This window comes from Cryptotermes secundus, unplaced genomic scaffold (assembly GCF_002891405.2).
Source record: "Cryptotermes secundus unplaced genomic scaffold, Csec_1.0 scaffold468, whole genome shotgun sequence".
NCBI classification, from domain to species: Eukaryota; Metazoa; Arthropoda; class Insecta; order Blattodea; family Kalotermitidae; genus Cryptotermes; species Cryptotermes secundus.
The window spans coordinates 2,963,322-2,990,148 of record NW_019721526.1 but is presented as its reverse complement, the minus strand read 5'-3'; the positions used below and the strand labels follow the sequence as shown (position 1 = coordinate 2,990,148).

General features: G+C 38.1%; 1 protein-coding gene across 7 annotated transcripts in view; it reads right to left on the bottom strand.

The window, feature by feature from the left end:
• The window catches only part of LOC111875528 (copper-transporting ATPase 1), a 151,423-nt gene that overhangs the window by 58,072 nt on the left and 66,524 nt on the right, over window positions 1–26,827 (bottom strand). For 6 of the 7 annotated variants that reach the window (XM_033755848.1, XM_023871853.2, XM_023871856.2 and 3 more), the window contains 8 exons: window positions 21,551–21,716; window positions 15,697–15,912; window positions 13,826–14,183; window positions 11,643–11,807; window positions 9,773–9,936; window positions 5,821–6,050; window positions 2,855–3,044; window positions 1,939–2,172 (listed from right to left, as the gene is read on the bottom strand). In XM_033755848.1, the coding sequence (XP_033611739.1) occupies window positions 1,939–2,172; window positions 2,855–3,044; window positions 5,821–6,050; window positions 9,773–9,936; window positions 11,643–11,807; window positions 13,826–14,183; window positions 15,697–15,912; window positions 21,551–21,716 (1,723 nt within the window). Of the gene's footprint in view, window positions 1–1,938; window positions 2,173–2,854; window positions 3,045–5,820; window positions 6,051–9,772; window positions 9,937–11,642; window positions 11,808–13,825; window positions 14,184–15,696; window positions 15,913–21,550; window positions 21,717–25,612; window positions 25,662–26,228; window positions 26,439–26,827 lie in introns of those variants that run through there. The other variant, XM_023871854.2, reaches the window with a different exon arrangement.

Sequence of the window (26,827 nt, the reverse complement as noted above, 5' to 3'; positions counted from 1 at the left end):
GAATGTGGAGAAAACAAAAGTAATGAAAATTTCGAGACAACCAACCCCAGTCACAATAAAGATAGACCAAAAACAAGTGGAGAATGTGAAATGTTTTAAATATTTGGGTAGCTTGTTAACAGATGATGGAAGGTGTACTAGTGAAATTAAATCCAGGGTTGCCATGGCAAAAGCTGCATTTAGCAAGAAGAAGAATCTTTTTACCAGCAAATTGGACTTAAATTTGAGGAAGAAACTAGTGAAATGCTACATTTGGAGCATAGCTCTATATGGGGCTGAAACATGGACACATAGGGCAATGTTGGAGAAGGATGGAGAAGATCAGTTGGACCGATTATGTGAGAAATGAAGAAGTGTTAATTAGAGTCAGTGAGCAGAGGAATATCCTACACGAAATAAGAAAACGGAAGGCTAATTGGATTGGTCATGTTTTACGCAGAAACTGCCTTCTAAAAGAAGTTATCGAAGGAAAGATAGAGGGGCGGATAGAAGTGACAAGAAGACGAGGAAGAAGACGTAAGAAGATGCTGGATGACCTTGGGGACAGAAGAGGATACTATCATTTGAAGGAGAAAGCTCTAGATCGCATTAAGTGGAGGAATTGTTTTGGAAGAGACTGTGGACCTGTCGTCTGACAGATTACTGATGATGATGATGATGATGATGATGAGAGCATTATGTTCGGAGGATTGCTTCAAAGTTTCTCATGCCAAATGGAGGTAAATTAGTATTCTCATATAATTCTCCATTGAAACCTAGGAGCTATTACTTGGACAACAAAATACCTTTATGTATCATGTCCATAAACTTGTTGTACATTCATACTGTGATGTCAGTATCTGATATGTGCATCAAGATTTACAGCAACAAATTCTGAGAATAATACAAACGTGTTTCTTATTTTGATATCTGCATATTCACTATATATTCGTAGACAAGTCCTGGCTAAAAATGTAGCATTTATATCTAAAAATACAAAGAAAAAGTTATCGTCCTGAAATTTAAATACACATGTGGCTATTTAACCCTCTGGTACACAGCTGCAGGACATTCATATACCCACTGGGATCAATGTACCTTCGGTCAACTTTCAATATATTGTCACATGTTTGAGTTACTATAGATGGGGTTCAGACTGCTAATCAGGTTTGTTGGACACTTTAACACACAACTCGTGGCTATACTTTAGAAATCACTGTCACACGCAGACTAGTGTTCTCAGTCACAGTCTTCACTGCACTGCCTGGTAGCATCTTCCAAAGTGGCTCCTGTCCTTGCTGGCTGGCACCTTTCAGGTGCAGCTCCCAACCTGAACTAAAAGGCTTCCAACTGACAAACTACCTCACAATGCACAATTGACTCCTTATGTAGCATTGGGATGGACCGCATATAAAACACCTCTCCCAACAGTTCTCCTATTGTTGCAGCACATCGCTATCAGCATGTACCATGTAGAAAAATCTACTTCCCAATTACTCCATTGTTGCATGTTACAAAGCTGTTGCCTAGCACTGGGGATGTTTGCAGAGCTCTTCCCTAGCAATGGCTGTCTCTGCTGGCTTCACAGTTCTGGCTTTCAGCGGACATGCCGCAGGATACATATATATATATATATATATATATGCTTTGTAAGTATGAGATTTATCAGTCATTATGCAATTTCACGTTATTGAAGCAATGGACTGTCTAGCATGAACACACCGAATGTAAGTTATTTAGTATGTGCTGAACAAATTAACAGTATTTTGTTTCAGTATACTGTGTCTATTTTGTAAGTATTAATAATGTTTTGATATACAGATATGTCAAACGTAGTATACAATATAAAAGAGATGGTTTACAAATTACTATTTGTGCATGTTATTGGTGGGGGATGCCATGAAACACGGGTAATGAGGCATCATTCTATAACATGTAGGAATGGAGAGGAATACTTACCTTGGCAACATGCTCTAACCAGCGACCAAGGGATATGAACACCAGCAACATGGGAGGTGTGTCGAAGAAAGTCTGTGGACTAGTATTCTGCTCCATGAACATTGCAGCTAAAAGAACACCCACTGAGTATATATATGAGATAGTTGTGGTCATAGAGATCAGCACATCCATGTTCGTTGTATGGTGACGTAAAGCTCGCCATGCTTGTATGTAGAAATGCCACCCACCAAAGAACTGTGAAAAATGAAGGATACAAATGTGTGCAAGATCACTGTCTTCAGGGATGTGACACCATGTTCTCTGGTAGACAGGTGCCAACATTTCAAAACAGTTTTTCTCCCAGACCACATGTGGTCACATCCCAGAGGAGAATAATCTTCATATTCATGGCCATGGGAAAGAAGAGTCTCAGAAGAATTGAAAGAATTGAAAGAATTGAAAAAACTATAATACAAATATTACAGTTTTCTGGGTTAACACCATGTAGTCTGGTAAAAATATGGCAGAAGTGCATGCATGTGAGAACACACATTATTTCCATCCAAGGACATATATAATGTTTTCAGAACTTTCTGTGCCTCAATTAATCCAGGTGACTAACTGCAATGAAGATATACCTAGTCTACAGAACATTATATTAACAAATATTATATAGAGTTACAAATTTTCACAATTGAAAGTATGAAGTGTACTGTCTTCCAAGATGTGACACCATATAGTTTGGTGTAGAAGAGAAAGTACCATTCTATCCTGAAGATGGAGGTGGCATGTTCCTCCAAAATGCTGATAAACTTCTACCAGATTACATGACATCAAACCCAAGCAGTGACTAATCTTTAAACACAACAGTAGATCAATTCTATCCATTCAATTTCAATGTTTTTCAATATTTATGATATACAGGAAAATGCAGTACCTGGACTGGAGTGGAGAAGATGAAGAGGATTAAATTCTCCCATGACAAACCAGGGACAACACAGCACATATCGGAATGCTTCACATGTCCCACAGACATCTGCATCATGAAGTACATCATGGCAAACATGCACGGGATGCCAAACATTAATGACACAAGGAATGCTGTTCGCCACTTCCTAATATCTTCTCTGTAATAACAATGATTTCTTGTCAATAGTGAAGTGCTAACTACATAAACATCAATAAATCAATGTCTGATCCTGAAAACACGACCCAAAGCATAACATGGCTGCACCAAAGGCTGCACCGAAGCTTATCTTTATCCAGCACAATCCAATCCACATGATTACAACTGCAGCCACACACAGACCTCTGTTCAGGCCTAGCTGAGTAGAAGTTAAGATTGTACAGGTAATTTCTACCTAGACAATTCACAGTTTAAAGTACCAGCAGCTTTGCAGCTTATTCTGAGGCCACTGAAGCAATGTCACATGAAAAATGAAAAATGAAAATTTATGGAACTAAAAACTCTAGATTTTGATACTGAAATATTTAAACTCACTTCTAGTCCTTTCAATGACATTACCCAAAGACCATATAAGTGTCAAAAACACAGGATTCAAATCATTACAAGTATTCAGACTGAATCTGAAAAACTACAATTCTGTGTTTATAGAGAAGGAACGTTATTAACTTCACTCCTTGCACTACTGTTGCTGGCCTATATACCAGCTCAACCATTCTCTCAGCAGACTAGTGTTCTGCAGTATTTCACCATAAAGAAATGAAAAGCAAACAATTCACCATGTTTAAGGAAAAAATATGTCTTCAAAAAGTGCATTATGAAATAAAAATATTTTGTCTTGTCAGAGCATATCTGATACTGGTCAGATAAGGTAGTCTGGATAAAGCACCAGTAAAAATCAGACTCAAGTACTGGAGCACCTGTATTAATTCTCTTTCAAAACTGTCTTCCTAATGCATACACACTCACTTCACTCTTCTTGCCAGAGCTGAAAACACATTTAAAACTTCATTTTGGTAACTGCCTACAACTGCTCCATTGCATCGTGTTCAACTGTTTCCATTTTCACTATTATTTTCGCCTCAAGGTTCTTCAAAATTTGAGAAAGAGGCTGTCTCATTTGTGAAATACTGTGCTTAGCTACACATCATCATTCAGACTGAGCTGGGTGGACAGGTGCCCAGTCATGGTGAATTTTCTGCTTAAGCGGATTCCCACTTCAGTGGCTGTTTATGACGCTCTACATTACAGAGACATCTCAACATTTGTAAAGAGACATATTGCTTAATGATCTTACTCTGTGAAATATATTCACGGAGTAAATGTCCTGTTAATAGAAGGAAATCACCATCACGCTGGTTTTGCTGTGCATTCAGGGTGGCTTCTTTGGTCACTGCGAGGAAGTAGATTTCAGGCATGATGAGTATTGCTTAGTCCTAGTGCTGTTAACTGTACAGCCATAATTTATCACCCATTATGATATTTTTAAGAACCTTCTATCTACATATCTATCTGCATATTCAAGTAAATCACAATTTTATTTCTGCTCCTATCAGCAGTTGCAGAATAAAACTTTGGTGATACAGGTCTCATTCTCAAATCTTCAGCTAAATTGTACTGACATAAACCATAATAAGTTCCTACATCTTTAGCCATTTCATAGATATAGATTTTCTGTCTTTTTTTTACTACATCATGCACTTGAAATAGTAATTTATCATTTATATTACTTGAACAGTGTTCAGGATTTTTGTCATGTTCAACTAATATCTGTCCCTCTTTAAAACAATGGGACCACTCAGAATTCACGTCCAGCTCAATGTTACATTTCCAAATGCATTTGTATTAACTTATTAGCTCTGGTTGCAGCCTTTCTCATCTCACAAAATATAATACACATATACTGTTTTGTACTCTCAGTAAAAGTAAGTAAGTAAATGTAACGGGCTGTGGAGGCCCATACGGTTGTGAGATGTTGAGGTTCTCACATTTTCTAGACAATTGGCTCATAGATGGCAGTAAGGTTGTCAGCCCTATGCACCGGCTGCCCTTTACCACCAAGAATATTCCAAGAAAATGCCTGGTACTCATTTCTGTTAGAGGCTGAGTCAACCCCAGGGCCACAGTGTGGCTGGAAGGATTACGTAAATTGAAAAAAATCCAATGACCTCATCAGGATTTGATCCCGCAACCTTCTGGCTTGTAGCATAGTGCCTCAACCAACTACACTACCACGTGCCCCTTTGTACTCTCAGTACTCCCTTTAAATACTGACCATGAACGACTGAAGCAATGAAATTAGTTGAAAACATACCTAGATATGGGGGAGCTATATCAGAATACATTCATGACAAACATATTCTGGCACAATGTAGCTTAACTGAGACATCAATTCATTGAACACTTCCTCATTAGTCCTTATTCTGTATAAAATAATTATTGCAACTGCTCTGTAATTTTAATAAATGAAACACATGTGAATAAGCTGGCTCAGCCAGCAACATTTCTGGCTTTTATTCAGGAGCTGTTCATTCAAATCTGGCTCAGAACACCAATAATCCTGACAGGATTATACTGATTTTCCTCAGTTCCTATAGGTTAAGGTCAAAATACCACCTTCAATTATGCCATAACCATGTCCTTCGACATTCTTTCTAATTCATCATCATCCAGTTATTCATCATGTCTGATTTACTGGCAGTCATTAAATAAAAAAATATAAACACTTATGTTAACTTATGTTGACCATTGCTGGGATGTTTACTGTCCCTTCAGAAGGTGGGTTCCATGCAGACACCCAAAATGGCAGATACAATCAGATGCAGGGTGCTAATCTCACAAGCATTACTATAAATTCCTACGAATAATGTAATTAATCTGACCACTGAAAAGCTTAGGCATTACAGATAAATACCATGTGGAAGAAATGACTACTTAACCTGTGGTCAAGATATCCTCTGGATTCTTTGTCTTTGTTATTCAGTAGGGAGGCATGGAAGCCCAGTCTCTGTATTGCCTCAATAATGTCTCTTGGACCTGTCAACTCTATGTCATAGCAGAACTTGCCACGTTGCGTTGTCAGGGCCACAGATGCTGAGTGGATGCCATTTAGTCTCTTCACTGCAGTCTCAATCTTGTTGACACACGATGAACACGTCATACCAGATATCTAAATAAAATGAGGACCTCTTAGTGCTGTAGTACTTCATTCAATTGAGGCACATTAATCATGCAAAACCTTCATTCAACATTCTGATATTAGTACATATGATATACAGATGGAGCAGACATATTAAGGAAGTTATAATGGGCTGAACATCTACTTTGGACATGAACCACATGAAATGAATATAGAATTTTGCCTCAGAAACTTCAAGTGAACATTTGGAAGACTATGCAGATGGGAGAGTACAATTAATATAAATTTTAGGAACACACTGTGAGAACTTTAAATAACTGAAATAGTTCTGAACATGTCAAATGTGACATTTGACATGTTCAGAACATGTTCAGAAACTTAGATATTAGCATGCTCAAAGCTTCAGGCTCAATAATTTGAGAGCTGACATATGTCTATACAGAATTCCATTAAAAAATGCTGGACTCTCTTGTTTTCAGCCTGGTACAGTGAGCCCCACAAGTCTGTCACCTGTTGGAAGCACATGTGCAAATCCCATGCCTTTATGTCTGTAAGTGCACCTATCATTTTTCTTTTATTTTGATGCCTCAGATCTCTTCCCCTTGAGTACAGGTCTGTATCTAGTCAGTATGGTAGGTGGAGGACAACAGTGTGGGTTCTGTCCATATAAAGCCAGTGTGAAGGAGTACTGTTATAGCAGAAAAAAAAACTCAAGGTTTCCATAGAATTTGCACCTAATATGAAACATAACTTGATGATCACATGCTGTTATTTAATGTCTGCCACTTTTTAGAAAAAATTAAAGTTGCAGATAGCACTATACACCTTTACTTTGCAAAGTACCATTTCTAAACCACACTATATTTCTATGATTAATGGTACATGATTCTGCAGGTTGTATATTATTATGTAGCAGAAGAACTCTGTACTAACTACAGTAGTGCCATCTTGCAGCCAATGTATGTTTTCTTTGATTGCAACATATTTTCAAGACACAATCCTCATCATAACTCCTTTTGCACAATAAATATACTCTGGCTACTGTTTACACTAATACGGCCATTGGTTTACTGTACTTAATTATAGTAAAACATCGATTTTACAGTTTTTAAGGGACCATCTAAAATAAATGTAAAATGAAGGAAATACCAATGTTACAACATAAAGAAAACTATGGCTGCTTTTATATCATAACTTTGGAAAATCATTTAAAGCACATGTCTGAACACTAACAATGTAAATATAAATGAAAATATGGTTCTTTGTTTATTTTAGAATTTATCAATTTCTGTATTCATGTAACATCAGTAAGATGAGATGGTGATTGTAACTCATAAACTCCAGGTCTGAAAAATCAAAGTTTCACTGTAATATGAAATCACAAAAATGTTGCATATCTAAAATGACTGTATTTGAGAAACATGAAATGACTAAAGCAAATAATGAAATATAAGCTAATACTTTTCATGTGGTAAGCATTTGCAGATGATACAAGTTTAGTTATTAGTAGTTATAATATACAATATAGAAATGATGTTGATATTTCCTTTGTTTATCTTAATGATTCGTTTAATTCAAACTCATTAACTCTGAATTTTAACAAACTAAACATGTTCAATTTATGACAAAGCAAAGTTCTAATAGCATAACTTATGTTAATTATCATAATAATGTGATTTTAACACACTGAGGACTGGTTGCACGATATCATGCTTTTGGCTTTTAAACATGGCGGACCGGTCGCATGATATCATGATTTTAAGGACATGTTCGGTTGCAACACACTATACCTTGCTCTGGCGCCACCCAAGTTGCATGCAATGGAGTAATAAAACTCTGGAATGTTTGCTTACTTGTCAGTAACTTGACCTCACTGTTTTCTTAACCCACTATAAACGAAAATGCTTTGATGCTCTTCGAGATGTATGTAACAGCCAGGAGTTAGTGGTGGGGTATGGACAAGGACAAATTCTTCTCCGATGAGGTAGATGACCTGACTCGTGAGACGCGTAGTCATGGTGATTCAGAGAGCAGCAGTGACAGGGGAGAACAAACAATTGTGGCCACAGACAGTAAAAGTGACGGCAGCTCCGATGATAATGGGGGTAATAACATTTCGGGGAGAGTAAAAATCTAAAAAATCACAAAAATCTAAACCCTGATTCGAAATTGAAATACAAAGCATTTCTGATGAATGTGGCAAAGGCCTGGGCTACAGACCAGATGGTGGCGGCAGAACCAGAGTCAGACACAGACTTAGTGTGACTGGGCCCATCAACTCACCCCATGCAGGCCTCATTTGGACCCCCCAGGGCGACTCTTGGGTGATATGTGGAAACATCCCCTAGTGAAAATTGTGAAGAGTGAACATTCCAAGGGGAAGCATCCTTCTAGGAAATGCCATGTTTGAACAGTTCACAAAAAAAGGAGTATGTCTACATTTGCAAGTTCTGTGCAATGCCACTTCATAAAGGGGAATGTTTCCAGAAATATCACACCCTCATGCACTTCTAGGAGCACTGGTAAGTGTTCTCCAAAAATTTTAGTTCATAAAATTAATTAGGAGATTTTATATTAATTTTTAAAGTGAACAGTGCACAAGTTAGGATAGTAGGTTTAATAATGGCAGGCCCAGGTTGATTTAAATATTGAAATCGCCGGACCTAAATGTGTTAAGTAGTACAAATCTGAAATTTTGGGGATTAGCTATTGAAAGCTCATATATCCCAACTCATGCCTAATTTTTCAAGGCTTGTTACTCAATGAGGGTGATCAAGCCCATTATGCACACAGAGACATTAAAAATGGTATATTACTCTTATTTCCATTCTCTTTTGTCCTATGGTATTATGTTTTGGGGAAATTCTTCTTATAGTATGCACATTTTCAGAATTCAAAAGAGAATAATTGGAACCACGAGTGGATTGAGATCTAGGGACTCTTGTAGAGATGCATTTAGGGGTTGGGGAATTTTGCCATTGCAGTCCCAATATATATTTTCTTTATTGATGTTTGTTGTGAATAATATGGGTTTATATCACATGACATCACAAATTCATGGCCTTAATACTTGGGGTAATTTGGATCTTTATTGCCCCCAGACAAATTTGACATCTTACCAGAGAGGACCTTATTATTTTGGTATTAAACTTTTTAATCATCTTCCTTCAAATATAAAAGAGTTAATCCATAATATTAAGCAATTTAGAGCAGCTTTAATTGTTTTTTACATATTAAATCCTATTACACTTTACATGAATATTTTAATTAGGGATAGTTTCTTGTTTAGCTATGACCCATTATTTGATCTATTGTCATGTATATGTTACAATTTTGTATTATATTTTATACACACATGGTAGGTTATGTAGTTGTATATGCTCAATTTATGTTGTTGATTTATATGCATTGTTCTGTTGACTACATGCTGATTTAGCAAGATTGTGATGTGACAGGTTCTGTATCCAATGGCTTCAGCCTTGTATGGATGTGCTGGAACGTGTAATAAATACAATACAATACAATTTCACCGAGACCAAAATAAAAATGAAAATGTAAAACTGAACACCATGAAACTCAAATATCATGTGTACATCTATATTCAACACAACCATATTATACATGAAGCTATAAAACTAGTGACTTTATAAAAAATATATTTCTGAAAACAAGACAGGAAAATTAATGCAAGAAAATGTACTTAACATGTAGCAGAATGTAATAAATAAATGTTAACTGCTGAAGAAACCAACCTTGACTTCCACCTCTCCTTCTCCTGTGCCAGGCTCTTGTATTAAGGTTGAGGGGAAGCCTAAGTCTGATATTGATGCCACTATGTCAACAGGCTGAATGCAACTAGGATCATATTTCACTTCTGCCTTTGCAGCCAGCAGTGCAATCAGGATCTCTTTTACTCCTGCAATGACAACCATCCAGTCAAATTATGATAAAGGCAGAAAAAAAAAAGCAATCCCTGTAACTAGGCATGAAGCTGAAGGAGCTCCCCAGTATCAACTGCATAGGAACCTGGGTGGGCCTAAGAAACTTACAATAATTCATAAACAAAAGGCAGTTTCAAATCCTTAGACAACAGACTTATCACTTCACTTCACTTCACTTCACTACTTGGGTTATTATTGAAGTCTTTTACAGTTACAATGTTAATGTTTAATTCAACAGGTATGAGATTCTCACAGAAGTGAGTACGAAGATTACTTTCTGCTGCAAGTGGCACTGTTTCTCACCTGACATTGCTATGCTGCATACCTGACATCATAGTTAAAATAAACATTTACACCATACTTACTTACTTACTCATGGAGCTGAGCCCTTCTTCAGGAGCCACCAATTATGCAAAGAATTTCCCACCATTTTACGGAACCCAAAGGTTCATTACCGTGTTCACAAGAGCCCTCCACTGGTCCCTATCCTGAGCCAGATCTATCCAATCCATACCATCCTATCTCTCTAAGATCCATTTTAATATTTTCCACCCATCTATGCCTTGGTCGTCCCTGTGGTCTCTTTCCTTCCGGCTTTCCCACTAATATCCTATACGCATTCCTCATCCCCCCCATTCATGCTACATGACCTGCCCACCTCACCCTCCTTGACTTGATCATTCTAATTATACTTGGAGAAGAGTACAAGTTATGAAGCTCCTCATTATGCAGTTTTCTCCAACTTCCTGTCGCTTCATCCCTCTTCGGTCCAAATATTCTCCTCAACACGCTGTTCTCAAACACCCTCAGTCTATGTTCCTCCCTTAATGTCAGAGAACAAGTTTCACACCCATACAGAACCACAGGAAAAATTATAGTTTTGTACCGATATTCTAATTTTTATGTTTTTGGACAGCAGATGACAAGACAAAAGGTTCTGGACTGAATGGTAGCAAGCATTACCCGAGTTCAATCTCCTCTTAATTTCCTCCTGAATCAGGTTTTGATCTGTTACATTTACACCATCTGTCAATTAATAAGCAAGTATGTTTGTTATGAAGGACTTTACTTTGAAGGGAGTTAATTCCATCCCTTTAAGTATAAAATCTTAGTTTTCATCGACTGTGTCAATAATTCTGATCATCAGGTTTTGTATAACAATTACATCACACCACTATGAAATATGCCTTCTGGAAAAACGTCTATAAATATTTTAAAATTCCAGCAGCTCAGTCAGTATAGTGACTAGGCCATCAGCTAGATAACCAAGGAGATGGGGTTCAATTCCTGGTATGGATATAAGATTTTTCCTTCTCCATATTGTCCAGACAGGTTCTGGAGCCTACCTACCCTCCTATCAAATATCCCCTGGGGTAAAACGGAAGCAGTGTGAAGCTGACCGTTCACCTCCATCTAGTGCTGAGGTCAAGAATGTTGGAGCTATGCTTTCACTCATCCATATGCTTTTACGGGCTAGTCCTTAATTACATAGTTAAGTACCTGGATATCTTAAAGACTAATATCACTAGTCTCCAATCACTCTAATATGATTGCTTTCACATGTTATGTGCAAGACCACACAACTGCCCCATCCTTGTTTTAATGTAAAAAGAAGAGGGACAATTATGTGAGTAAATACAGTAATATTCATAGGTGACAAAAAAGTTACATCCGTACTAACCATACAACTTGCGGCAGTGCTTCTCTATGGCAGCTACACAAGATGCACATGTCATGCCTTTAATATGAATGAAGCACTTCTCAAGATGAGCATCGTCAAGAACATCTCCAGCTTCAGATTTTCCAACAGAAACAGCCACTTCGGGCTTTTTCACAGTCCTCAGTCCTACGGCAAACATGAAAAATTCAGTCAATTAGAATAATGCAAACCAATGTTCTTTCCCTCTCACTGAAACAAATGAGCCAATAAGGCATATTGTGCCATAATACAATCTGGATGATACTTAGAGACTAATTCTGTTGCAAGTAATTAATATGCAATTTAAAATTACCATGCAAATGTTTGATTTTTAACAATTTCTGCTTCATATTTTGAGCACAGAGGTCTCGCTTGTAAAAGTTACACAGTTTTAGCCTACTCCAATTATTTTATAATTGACACCATAAATTTCAGCTTTCTATCTGATATCTAGAGGCATGAATGGTCTGATATGAGTCTGAAGGGTAAAATTGTGTGGCACTGACACAAACATGACTTAGGCTTAAATCAGCTAAAGTTGCTGTCTCTGAAAAACCTTCCTTCTAATTGCTGTGTCTTGACAGGCCACAGTATGATGTTATATTCTAAATTAATTAATATCAACATTATTTCCTAAGAGTTTTTCTTAAATACAGCTGATAAAATATCAGTGAAATAAAAACAGCCAACTACTGCCTTCAGTTTTACAACTCTCTGACAAATATCACCTCAACCAAGCCCAAGTAAAGAACTACATATTAGCCAATCCACACTTTTATCTGAAATTAATTAACAGTATAAGGAATCCAATTTATCCTTACACTGGCCAACTAAAAATTTGTTCCATTCTTGGCTGCCACACTGTTGCTTCTGTCACATGATGCTTGCTGGCCTACCTCAATAGTGCTGATGTTTAGTATGATTATTTGTCCTTTAGACACATAAAAATACAGTCCGCAGTGTTGTGAAATACAGTGCTCAGAATGAAATACAGTGTTTAACAAATATTATGCATATACGATAAGTTTGTAAAGCATTCTTGATTGAAGAAATGCTGTACAGAGTTAGGTAGGAATTATCATGATAGTAGAGTGCTGTGTAAAGCAATAATTTACAATGATGTAATGAAATTTGTTTATAAAGGATCTTAAAAAAAGATGCACTGACTGAAGAAAACCGTGATGGCACCAGTACCTGACCAGAAAAAAGCCTGAAGAAGTTGTTACATCTTTTGGCTCTTCAGTGTGGGTTGGCCAAAAGTACAGCTCTTACTGGTAAAATCTGCTAAAGATAATGGATTACAAATCTGCAGTTGTACATAACCTTTTGCCTCCATATTGCAGAACAAGAAAGCGATAATGTAGGTCGTTTCTGAAATTGATATTCAATGGACTTCCTGACCCAGAGCTTAGACTTTATTCTGATGAGGCAGATTTAATTTTAAGTGATTTTGTAAACAGCCAAGATAACCGATACCAGAGCACAGAAAGTCCTCATGCTGTTGATAAAGTGCCACTGCATGATTTAAAAGTTGGGATTTGGTGGGTAATTGGTGCATGGAGGATAACTAAGCCTGTGTTTTTTTCATGAAAACTGAAGATCTGACAGTTACATGAGACTAATTCTGTCAACATATTTTGATTAAATAATTGATAAAGAAAGACAATATAGGCATTTTATGCAGGATAATGTAACTGTAAAACAGTGAACAATTCCATGGTTGCATCAGAGGAAGTTTTTGGAGAATGAGTTGAACACTGAGAACTGTGGCCTTTGTGATCATCTGGTTTTAAATCAGATCCTCATGACTTTTATTTGTGGGGAACACTGAAAGAATAAGTGTATGCAGACAATCCAAATTTTAAGAAAATATTAGGCATGAAATTTCCACTATTCCTCTACAGGAGCTCTGATGTGTCTACAAATATATTCCAACAGTGTGAGGCATGCTCAGACAAAGAGGCTTGTCACTTTTGAGGCTCCCCTATAAAATGAGAAAAGTTAAACTACAGTAGAAAAATGGACCATAAATTATTAGCTATTATGGTAAGTCTATGAAAGAAGAATGCTACATCAGCTGTGGGAACCAGTCCACTGACAAACTGTGCACCCTGTATTAGATATAGGTTTGCATTTTTATTATCATAAGTGGTCAGAATACACACCATTATTTGGTTGGCTCCCATCTCCTTCTTTGACATAAGCATCAAACCCCATATCACAGATAAATTCAGCAATTTTTGAAGCTGTTAGAGTTGCTGGAGAAAATGTTACAATAGCTTCCTTCTTTTCCAAATCAACTTTCACACTTTTCACATCAGATTTCTCTGAAACCACACTCTCAATGTTCTTTACACATGAATTGCATGTCATTCCTTCCACGTGTATTTTGCATGTGATGCTGTCTGATGAGGACGGAAGAAATGCATCAAATCCCATATCTTCAATGGCTGAACACAAAACTTGTGGATTTGTTACTGAAGGATTGTAATAGATGTACCCTGCTTTCTCCTTCAGGCTAACCTGTAAATACACAACCACCTTTACATACAGTAGCTAATACACTCATCAACCTCTAACGTTTGGACACAGAAAACTTTTGAAAAATAGTGCTCATGAATATAACAGAGGGCAATGAGAGCCTTTCAGTCTTCAAAAGCATTGATCTCTAATCCTTTGGGCCCCACACATATCTGCGTGCCAAAACTTGCAATCCTGTTGAACCGGAGTATTTCATAAAGTACGGTTAATTAACGCTGGGATCTTAAACCATTCCCAATTCATGAATCAGTAGAGCAGTATTGGGTTTTCCAAGGATCAGTTCCATATCCACTCATACTGTACAGCACAAATACAATTAATTGACACACATTCCGTCCCAAGTGCAAACAATATATATTATATGTCTTTGATCNAAAATTTAAATTTTAAATTTAAAATTTAGAGAAAATTTTAAAAGGTTTTAAAAACATCATAACTAAAGTTTTTTAAAGTGCTACTACAAGAATATCAAATTTGATGGGTGCAACATAATCTACATACCAGACACATATCAACGATGTAGATATTGATAATACGAAGAATGTGACATTGTGTTTTTAAATGTTAAATTTTAGACCGAGTTCAGTGTGGCAGCAACGTTAAGAGTATACACCTGATGATGGCCGATAGAGGCCGAAACATGTAGTGTAGAAAGAACAAGATCAAAGACATATAATATATATTGTTTGCACTTGGGACGGAATTTGTGTCATTTATTGTATAGAGTGCAACAGGATGCTTAAATATAATATTACAAATACAATTATTACACAATCAATACTGTTACGTGGTTTCCAAATTGAAGACATGACATATTCACCCACAAAGAGCATTCACAATAAAAGAGTATGCAGAAGGGAATATGAAATAATGTAACTGTCAGAACATATCTGTTGTCCATGGATCTCAGGTTTATAACAAAGGCCTGCCTCTCCTTTTCTGAGGATTATAGCAACTGATTCCAAAACTGCATATATTCTTCCAAACCTCTCTATTGGTAACATAATTTTCAAAAAGGGACAAAGTAAAGAGGCAGCGATCCTCATACAAACTACCCAGTTCCTAAAAGAAAACAGAGAAACATGAGCAAATGGTCGCTGGTTGTAAAACAGCCATTTTTCCAGCTGTAGTGATACAGAGTGCACACAACAGTAAGAGCGTTTGCAGACCACACAAAACTGTGAACAGGCAGTGGTCAGCAGCAAATAGTTTGAAAAAATAAGCTAGTGGATTTAAAGGTATATCAGCTATTAGTCAATTGCTCCATTAAAAATACCCTACTTATGGTGTAAAACATGTATGGCCATATTTAGAATGTTGTCACATACATTTCGTAGACCAACTTCATTAACATGATAAATTTTGATACCCTTAGCAAAATGGACTAAGTATTTTACAACTTTCTAGGAAAAAAATCTATTCGGGAATGTTTTTGATATTGTACAGCTACTATTAGAACACAACGAAATTGTTATATGGTAAGGCAGTCACTCACCTTTATGTTGAGAACACCTGGCATGGAGCCAATGCTTCCCTCAATACTGCTGACACAAGACTGACAGGTCATTCCAATGATATCAATCTTAACATTAGCCACAGATGTCTGCAGTGATGCATCAAAACCCATGTCAGCAATATTGCTTCGAAGTTCCTCTGGAGAAGTCAAGCTTGTGTTATAAATAATGGTAGCGGTCTTCTGTTCCAAGTTCACCTAGACATAGGACAGTATATCTGCAATGCAATATATGGATGCACACCTCAAGTATGGACAGAAGCCAGGACAGACCTTCAATGGAAGCAATCAAGCAGCACTTTTTGATAAAATGTATTTTTTAATATAAACAAAATAATGGATAATTATGGAAGGAATATTTCTCATTGGTGACTGAAATGAGCCACAAATACATCTCATATTCTGAGTTTATTTTGGCTTTCAAATAATCCCCTATCATCTGCTTTGATTATATAAGGATGTCTATCAATATGAATTGAGGACATGGAATGAACATTGCCTCTTTTAAAGTACTATTCCAGCATTTGCCTCAACAGATTGAGAAAAACCATGAATTTTTCAGTCAGGACAGCATCCTCGCCAAAAAATTAAATCAGAAATATCTTAAATACAAACAGGAGTTCTGACAGGGTTAATTTTTCTTACTATTTATATTAAATAAGATGTAAATATCATCCAAGTATACCTAGTTTATTTACTTATGTTAATTACATATCATTAGAATCCCATCATGCTGGTCACAGTAGCTGAGTGGTCTAAGACATGTACTGTCTTTGCGTGCTCGGAAGCTGGGATCATGGGTTCGAATCCCACACAAGGCATGGATGTTTGGTATGTGTATGCATTTATTCTATGTTTGTGTTATCCTATGTTTATGTAGAGGCCTTGTGATGAGCTGATCACTCATCCAAGGAGTCCTACCATCTATAAAAAAAGCAATAAAATAATTCCATCATGTAGTGGTCATGCAAGACCATGTTCAGACAATATACCACATTAAAGGAAACTCACAATTCATACAAATAAAATAAAGGATTTAAAACGTCTCAGTTGTTAATTTCGGTTCTGCAGGAATATCTGCAATTTCCTTACAAATATTTTCTTTTAGTTCTTTTTCTGTTCAGGGGCTACTGTTGTAAACTTTGTCCTTCAAACAACCCCAGAAGAAAAAATCGTAAGAATTAAGATCAACGAAGTTAAAAACTCTCTGCGCACGCACACATGAATGATGCATGATGTGTGCGAATGCACACACAAATACTTGTAGTGGTTACAGGGCTGTGCACCTTTCATAAATTGTTTCCACAGTGCAGAACCATCAAACAGCGTCATCCAGAAGATGGTATAAAAACTGGAAACTACCGAACTCCTACAGACACAGCATGAAGGGGTTGGCCTGCAATGAGTATGACATGGCGCAGGACATCCAGATACAGCTCCTGGATTCACCTGTAGTCATTACTGACACAAGAGACTGGCATGTCATTGTGGAGAAGAGTGGCAAGGAAAGGTTGGATTCATCCGTATGATGTTACTGTTGTCCAGGAACTCCAGTCTCACAACATGCAGGAAAGCATGGTTCCAAACATTTGTCACCAGAACCCCAGCATCTCACACATGATGTGGTTTTCTGATGGGGCTAGCTTTCACATGTCAGAATACATCCACTCACAGAATACACAAGTGCTGGGTGCTATAAATCCTCAAGCCATTAATGAGAAGTTCCTCTAACCATTGGTGGAGTCTAGTTTACTCTGTCACAAACCCATACTAACTGGCCTCCTTTTCTTCCATAGGTTCACCAACACTGATGTTTACTTTGGAATTTCCCAGTAATCTGTGAGTCCATTGGATGACCAAAATATGACATTCTACTAATTTCTGCAAGGCAGGGAGTGATGCATCACACATCAAAGAGTGCTTTGGAAGATATCCTTTTCAAACCATAATGCTGGGAGGGGGAGGATTGGCACCAATCTCTGCTCTATCCCCCTTCCTCCCTTCTTTTTCAGCACAGAACAATAAATATTCTTCATAACTCACAAAACTACATGCTCTGACTCTGAAGATGGAGACAGCATGTACCTCTGAAATGTTGGCAATGCTGCCACAACTACACAGTGCAACAGCCGAAGAAGAAAATCAACATAAAAAATTAACCACTGTGAAAGCCTAAAAACAGTAATATATATTTTTTAAACTGGAGTATATCTTTCCCTTGCTGAGTTGAATGGACATATAATACTAAAACCAGAAGAACAGAAGGATTTCCTGGACTATGTCACAGCATACACCAAAACATCCAACTCACCATGCACAGAGACAAAGGATCATCTGGATACTGATATATATATATATAAGACCAGATGGCTCCTTGGATCAGATAGTATAGCAAGCCCAGCCACTAGGACCACCACTTGAATACCAGATCACACCACCATCCAATGAACTGTGGGAGCACCCACAGCGTCTGGCAGACAACCGTCACCCCTTTCAGAAAGTGCCAAACAGGCAGGGGTGACCGAAGAGACACAGAATTTATACACACTCCAACTACTACAACTTATATACCAGCTACATATATTTATAAACTTCACCGTGGCCCCGCCTTTCCGTGCACGGCCCAATGGATGCGCACCGTGACAACTGCAACTTTAGCTCCGCCTCTCGGCCGGCAGTATTTAAGACCGGGAGCCAACGGTGCAATCAGTTCAACTCGAAACGGCAACATAGTCAGAGGCATCAACTCCACTTCTGCGACCGGCTAACTGACATAGTTGATGCAAGCCTTCAGCGAATGCATCTTCCATGACCCAGCAACCGGCCGAGCCAGTCGATCCTACCGGCATGCGCAGCACTGCATCACCGCCCAGACAGGCCAGCTAGACGGCCGTAAGACTCTGCCCACTACAGAGGAGTGAAATTGCGGTGGAACGAACTGCCCTTAGAGGGCCAGCCAACGCTTCAATATTATATGTATGTGTTCTGTAGATTGACTTTAAACGATTCAATATATACAATCGTACAGTTTTGTGTGGTTTGTCTATTGGAGTATTGACGACAATCCCACAGAACAACCAGCTGTGTTTCCCACCTTGGCACATACAGCCAAAGCCATTTGTAACCAGAAGAGTCTCCATGCTGAATTAGAATTTTCAGACAGAATGGCTATATCAACAGGCAAATTCTTTGGCTCTGAATCCATCAGAAATCACACTATCTGGACAGAATCCAATTTCAGCAGCTCTTTTAATCTTGGTTGCATTGGGAGGTTGCATCCAAACACAATATAAGAACTGTGGTCACCAGCTGAGGAAAGTATTAATTATCCTATGTACTATGAAAATAACCTAGCCCAAGACACTGGGCATATACAAGAGCCTCTGCAAGCGTGAGATAGTTTACGTACAATAAACAGATCAGAGGTACTATTGCCACATCTGTCACTTTGATCTAGACCAGGCATGTCCAACACATTAATCGCAGGACGATTTTTGGTCGATCTCATAGGCCTATAAGGAAATTATACGAGAAAAGCATGTAAATTTACTTGTAATATAATATGATTATATTCAGATTTTGAAGGGAAAATACGTATTAAATTAGTCTGCACTTTCAATGTGTGTTGCTTTTACAACAAACATCATGCATTGTGTTATTTTTACCAATATTTTTGCTTAAAGTGAGGTACGATGATAGGAGGGGGTGGTAGATCACTGGCAGTTTTGACACTAAAAAGTCGATCACAACCTGTTTGAAGTTGGACATGCCTGATCTAGACAATTCTGGAATAGCAGAATAATATAAAACTGGGTCATTGTATCCTCCTACAGAACACCTCCCCCTCCCCTCAAAAACCCATAAGCATGGCCTGGATTGTTAGGAAAGTGACAGAGATTCAGCTCCATCCTAACAGCATAAACAGAGGAGATGGCTTCTTCCTGAGGTCATGAAAGCCTTTCATTCCACCCTGAAAGAACGAAAGAAGGGTCTTTTAAGGCCAAGTCTTGGCGTTCCTCTGCCTGTGGCTCTTTCATATTTACACATTCAAGGCCTTTGTGTTGTTGTTAGTCTTTTCAGAGCTTATGCCCCCCCCCCCAAGAGGGCAGTTCCTCTTCCCCATCTCTTACTCTGATTAGATATTTCTCCTGTCCTCTGTGACCCTTCCCCCCCTATCTTATAGAACCTGCCCCTTTCCCACAGTGGTTCACATCTACCATGAAGATGGAAGCAGCATTTTCCTCCAAAACGTTGGTAACCACCTGCCACATTCTATGCTGTAATAATCCAGAAGACCACAATATAGATTTCACAGATGTACAAAATGATAATTTGTGATAAGCAGTCAACCATTATCTCTTGGAAAAGACTGTTCACTTGTTCCAGATGGGACATTACCCTACAATCATACAAGTCTGTGATGCAAGATATCCGTGATATGACTCACACAACTTTGGAAGATGATGGAAACAAAAGATAGTATATAGCAGAAGCATGGTACATTATCATTAAAGGAAGCCTGGTGTCAAACAGGACTGAATGTTCAGCAATGATTAGAACTTAGAAACCAGATAACAAGCTGTGTCATTAAACTGTCCATGCATATCATTTTGAAGTCCTGATTAATGTTGCCGTTAAAAGAATTTTTGGGATATGTGATGCACTTTCAAAAGAATCAAGAATTCTCCTTGGACTTTCACATAAAGTACATTTGTTCACACCTTACATACCCCATATTTGACACAATCCGAATGCCAAATTCTTTACAACTAATGCATACTTTTAATATACACTTAACAAAACTGACTTCCTTGTTCTCCTGAAATTATTCACCTGGTCAGAAAATTCCTTGCTCTTATGAAACCCAAAATTAAGTGGTGTGTTCACAAGTTCACCATTGGCCCATACCCTTAACCACCTCAGGCAAGTTCACATTTCCAAAACATTTTTTAGATACACTTTAATATTATTCTTCCTTCTACACTTATGTCTTTAAAGTGTGTTCATTTCCACATCACACAAAACATAATGTCTGTTTATATAAATGAATGTTCCAACAATAGGAGAGTTTCTACGAATCATAGTATGAAATACTACCCTCACACTGCACTTAAATATATATAAATTAGTTTCTCTTTTGTTTCATGTGACTGTATAATATGATCTCAAATTTGAGGAAAGCATGAATCACTGGTGAGATCTGATGCTCTCACAGCACTGGGTAAGAATACTGTCTTCTTGGTGTGATACAACAGTCTGGTACATCATTACCCAGTTCCTCCGAAACATCAGTAGATATCCGGATTACATAGCATCACTTCTAAAAGACAATATTCTTCATAGAGAGGCAGTTTTTGAGAAAGTGCAAAACATCTGGACCTACAAGAGGTGAAAAAAGTGAAAAATCAAATTCCATGGAGAACTGATTTATCTAGTTCTCCTAATATTGTTACGGAAGAGTAATCAAGATTACAGTAGAATGGATATATAACGTGGATGGGTGATGGATGGCACACTTTTAGAGTTTTAGGGAGAAACCTCTTAGGAAGTAGCAACTTGGATATGAAAGTTGGGAAGATAAAATTAACATCTTCTGGGATGTGGCATCTATAATTTGGTAGAAAGGTACCAAACCACACAGTGCCATATCTAGAAGATCAATAATCTTAATGTCTGCCAATGAGGACCGCAGATCTTACAAAGGAGGACAACATTACGTTGAAACCTTACACAAAATGGTTGTCAGAATGAGAGAATATGAATTGGATTGAAATGGCTCAGGATTTGATGCAATCATGCACATGTGTTTTACAATTTAACTACTGTTAGGAGTTACCATGATATTTTGAACTCCAGGCTTGTCTCTCATACTGTCTTCAATGGTCCGCACACATGACTGACAAGTCATTCCATCCACATTGATCACTACATTTTCAAGATCATCAGCTGCTGACATCAATGGCTCACTGAAGGCACCAAACCCCAAGTTGTCCATTGCATCCCTGCAAATACCACATATCAAAATCATGCACTAAAACATAAATATAGCTTTATACATAAATGCACAATTATATAAGCAATCTGAAAGCACTTAGAACAATGTGGGATTTGAGGCTCTCATAGCAGGTTACTATGAATGGTACTGTCTCATGGAATGTGAAGTTGTCTAGTCTAGTAGAAGTTCCCTGATGTTACGGAATTCAAGATTATGTCCCTGGCTTACTCTTCAATCCTGACATGAAGGCAGTATGTTCCTACAAAACGTTGGTGAAGTTCTACTTCTACTGGTCTAAATGGTGTCAACTTATAACAAGCCTAGAAAGCATACACCATGTTAAAGACTGGGCATTCATAACATGCTGTTAACACAAACAGGCTGAACAATATGTCAAGGTTGAGTGATTAGCACTCCTGTCTTATATTTAGGATGTCATGAGATAAAATCTCGGCCTATAGAATGACTATCCTGACTGAAGGTTTTCATGACTTCCCTCAGTCCATCCACAAAGCTAACAGGGCAATTCCTTACAATAACCCACTATTGTTTCCTTCCATATCTTTTCCAATTCTCAGTGCCCTACCATGCTCAATACAGTAGCTCAAACTTCAATTCTCTTTTGATGGCATCTCCATCCACGCACCAAGACAGGGTTGCTCCACTAAAATGCACTGCTTTGATGTTCAGTAATTTCCAATTCATTACTGACTACAGTCTTATCATTAAATGCTATACGGTCTGAGATACTGACAGCATCATTAAATAAACAGCAAATACATAAATAAATAAAATGGAAAAACACAAATACAGCATTCATCATTACAAAACTTAAGAGTCAGGACATGTATTTAACTTCATATCCAATCTATGCTTTTTCTTAACTGACCAGCCAAGCAACCAACTATCCAACTCAATGGAGCTGGGTCCAGTTCTATTTGAGAAGCCAGAAGTTGCTCAGCCACCCAAGAAGTTCCTGGCCTTTTTCAGTACCCAAAGGTTCATTATTGCCAGTGGTCTCTAACCTGAGCCAGATGAATCCAGTCAATACCCCATCATCCTATTTCTTTAAGTCTATGGCTATCCTAAACATCAAAATCATAAATCAGATATCCATTCCCCTAATGCAATCAGACACAAAGGAATTACTATGGTCAAATTATAAACAAGCTGATTAATCCCAAGAATTTTACAGGTAAACCAGGAGGAATTTCTGCAAAACTTCAGTCCTCCTACTCATTCTTTTCAGAGTAAGTTTTGTAGGAGTAAGCCAAGCAATAAGCACTGCATGACGCAGTCAGAAAACTTGCTGCTAGTTTCTTGTCTGGCTTACTATTCAACTCTGAAGATGGAAGCGATACATTCTTTCTAAACGTTGGTTAACTTTCACCGGACTATACAGCATTATGCCGCAGATGATGATACAACAGCAACCACTGTGAGAACTTAAAATCCAGTTTGAATTTCATAGTTAACATTATGAACACAATTAGGTTCATGGAAATTTATGTTGTAATAAATGCCATAGCAAATAAAAATGTGCAAAATGGCTGATGGAACGATGAGTTTATTAAAATATTACTCTCAATCTTGCAGATAGCTGCAGTTTCCATAACTGTGTCTTTATCAAGACTATTAAAAGTACATTACGCTAGTAATGTACAATATGTGATGCAAGCATTGTGAGACTGTTTACATACATAAGGAAACACGCGCCTTCAGACAGTCCACAAATGTTCATTCTCTTCCAACGGAAAAAAACTTGGCTGTTCAGCACATCAGAAGAATCCGTCAGGCATTTTTACTTAAAATGTTGAGCCTCTGAACCATTCGAAACAAGCGACGAAAATTTATCAGTTACTGTTCGATTGAATTTGGGGTTATTTTATAACAGACATAAACTGTTCAGATTATGTAGCATACAATTAAATATGGTAAGACGAATGTTAAAAATAAATCGCGTACTTTAATCGGCACAGAAACTACGAAGTCTCGATTAGTATACCCGGTTCCCAAACAGTACTGAGACCTAGCAGAACGTATTACCGCTGTGCCAGTCTGGCAGGAAACTAATCCAGAATTTAACATCTTCCTTCTACTGAAAAGAAAGAGCCGGGATAGCCCAGTCGGTACATCGATAGGCTATCGTCTGGACGGCTGGGGTTCAATTCCCAGAAAGAGAAAGATTTTTCTCTCCGCCACATCATCCAGACCGCCTATCCAACGGGTTCCAGCGGCTCTTTCCCGGTAGGGTAAAGCGGCCGGGTCGTGAGCTGTACCTCCACTCCATGTCTTCATGGCGTGGCGCTCAATTAAGCACACGGACAACTTTACCTTTTTACCAAAACGAAAAGACGTTCAAGCTGAAAAAATATACTATTTAGCTTTCAAAGCAGTGATTACTATATATACCACTTGCTTTACTGATCAAAAAGCTCTGCATTTTGCCCCCGGTGTTAATTTATGTGCTTCGTATGACTGTCAGAATAATAAACGTTGATTATTTCCCTAAGAGCAGTAATCGATTGGTCTCTCTAACGGGGATTCACCGTGATTTCTGTGCACTAGGATTACATTATTTACATGAACTTCGGGACTAACTCGCATCTCGACAAAAGGAACCGCCATGCTTCAAGACACGATGTCTGTGACATGACGCAAAGAAAAGAGCACAGTTGAAATGAATGAGATTATGAAAACCAACGCATACCAGTCTGAGTCATGATGCTGACGTCAGATTTATGCTGCAGACACGAGCAGCAAGACTCGACATGTTCCTTTTCTGTGAGTCATGACGGTCATGACTCAAGACATCAGTACTCAAGGGAAAGCACCAGCGTAGATTATCGACACGAGTGAAACGCATTACGTCATGTCATCAACTAGAGCAGATGTGATAAGACATGCTACTTCGGTGTGCGGACTAAAGTATGAATCACGAATGAAGCAAGATTGCGTCTTTTGTCTCAAGTTCTGATGCTTGTCTTGACGCAGTTGGTGTGCGGATGCCCTAATACGAACTGTGCCTCGTTGTGGTCAGCAAATTTGACTGTGACGACAGCAATTCAAAGAGCAGTAATTCACAAAGTATGCAATTTTATTTTGGAGACTCTGGTTTTAAAATTGACCTTTCCGGTACATAAACTTAGTATATGTTCCAAGAAAAGAGTTAAATAAAAATTCCTGTCTCGATTGTTTCACTACTCAGTATCAACTGAGGCAGAGGCAACGTTAGAAAAGGGAACAAGATGGCTACCAATCGTGAACTCAAGAGGACGCAAAAGGTGCTAATCGTACTCTAAGGTATTTTGCATCCAGAAGGAGCGAAACTCCACTGCGACAGCTGGTATTCCGGCCAATATCCAAACAAGGTGCCTCCCGACTGGGGAGTAGCCATGTTAACTATATTCATTCTGACACAGAAGAAAGCCAAGTCTCTAAATCCATAACAAAACAAATAAAATAAATTAAAAATAATAAAGGATGAATCATCAAAATATTTTTAACCTAAGAATCTAACAAATGAAAACAAGAATTTCAAACAAACGGGCAAGAAAATCATGTCAAACCTCTGTTCTCTAATATGGTCTCCAATGTAAAAGTAAAGGTATCCATGCAACAGGCCGTGGAGACCCATAGGGTTGTGAGATGTTGACGTTCCCACATTTTCTAGACAATCCGCTCACAGATGGCGGTAAGGTTGTCAGCTTAAGTGCCGGCCGCCCTTTACCCCCCAAAATATTCCTGGTACTCATTTCTGTTTGAGGCTGAGTCGACCCCAGGACCATTGTGTGGCTGGAAGGAATAGGTAAATTTAAAAAATCCACCTCATCGGGATTCGATCCCGCGACCTTATGTATATCATCATAATATGAAATCAAAATTGCATCAGCAATGTCTTACCACTCTCCAGATGGATAAACGCCATAGCTTCTCCGGTTCGGTGAATGCTCTGTAATAAATAACAGAGGTTTTCTTTCCTCTGCCATGTTCACAAAAATGTTACTGATAGCTGTTATAATTTCCCCGACTGAAATAGTAATAATAATTCCTTCCAAATGTATCGCTAACGCTATCTATAGGAATATTGAAATTGGAGCACTAAGATGTTAAGAGATTTCGAAATTGAATGACCTACACCGTCACACAACGTAATAAAAATAATAACTGTACTTAACACCGCAGAGTCCTACGCACAGAAATAGAATATTAGTATGTCCTAATCCCAGCTCATAAATAAGTAAAGGAGGACTGTCAAATTGAATGCATTTTATTGTCATCCGATTTTGCACTCTTCCCTTAGCAAACAGTGCCGGGTGGATAAGGTTTTACTACTACCATTGTCACAAACATTAATGTTGGCATGGTTAGTAGACAACATACATCTGCGTCATTCAATATTTATGTTCAGAAGTATACACATATAAGCGGCTTTAGCATGGTAATTATCTATACCATGAAGTTATGTAGGACAAAACAGGGACACGTTTACAACGTATTTACGATTACAGATTTGTACCACGCAATTTCCGACACACTTTGCAGTGACGCAGTGAGGTATACGCTGTTGGACTTCTTTCAAACGAGCCGTTTACAGATTTATAAAAACTCCACGGTACTCTGTGCATATCTGACACAAACTAACCAAGCAGTCCAATCCGAACGTCCGCTTGGTTCAAGACGATCTCGATTCGAATCCAGCCAATGGCGCTGTTATAGCCAATCATCCCCTTCCCTCCAGTTGGATGTTTCTAGTGGTTCTAGCGTGGCCTAGGTCCTCTATGGAGAAAGAACAGGAATCCTTGGGAGTGATAACAAGGAGTGAAAACATCCGGAAATGGGGGAATAACTTCTCGAAAGGAAAACGAGGTTGTCAAATTACACAGCACCGAACAAATAATAAACAGGCCTACGCCATGAACACTTGAGGTAAGGGAAGTATTAGAACTAGTACAGTGACGTTTTCTACAAACAGAAATGACACTGAAAATCATATTACTCGTACATTTGTAAATGCCAAAACGTGTTTTCCTTACCTCGATCAAATTTAACGGTGACAAATGTTGATTTACGTGTTTTTTTTTTTATTTGTAGGTGATTTAATGACGTTTTCAGTTG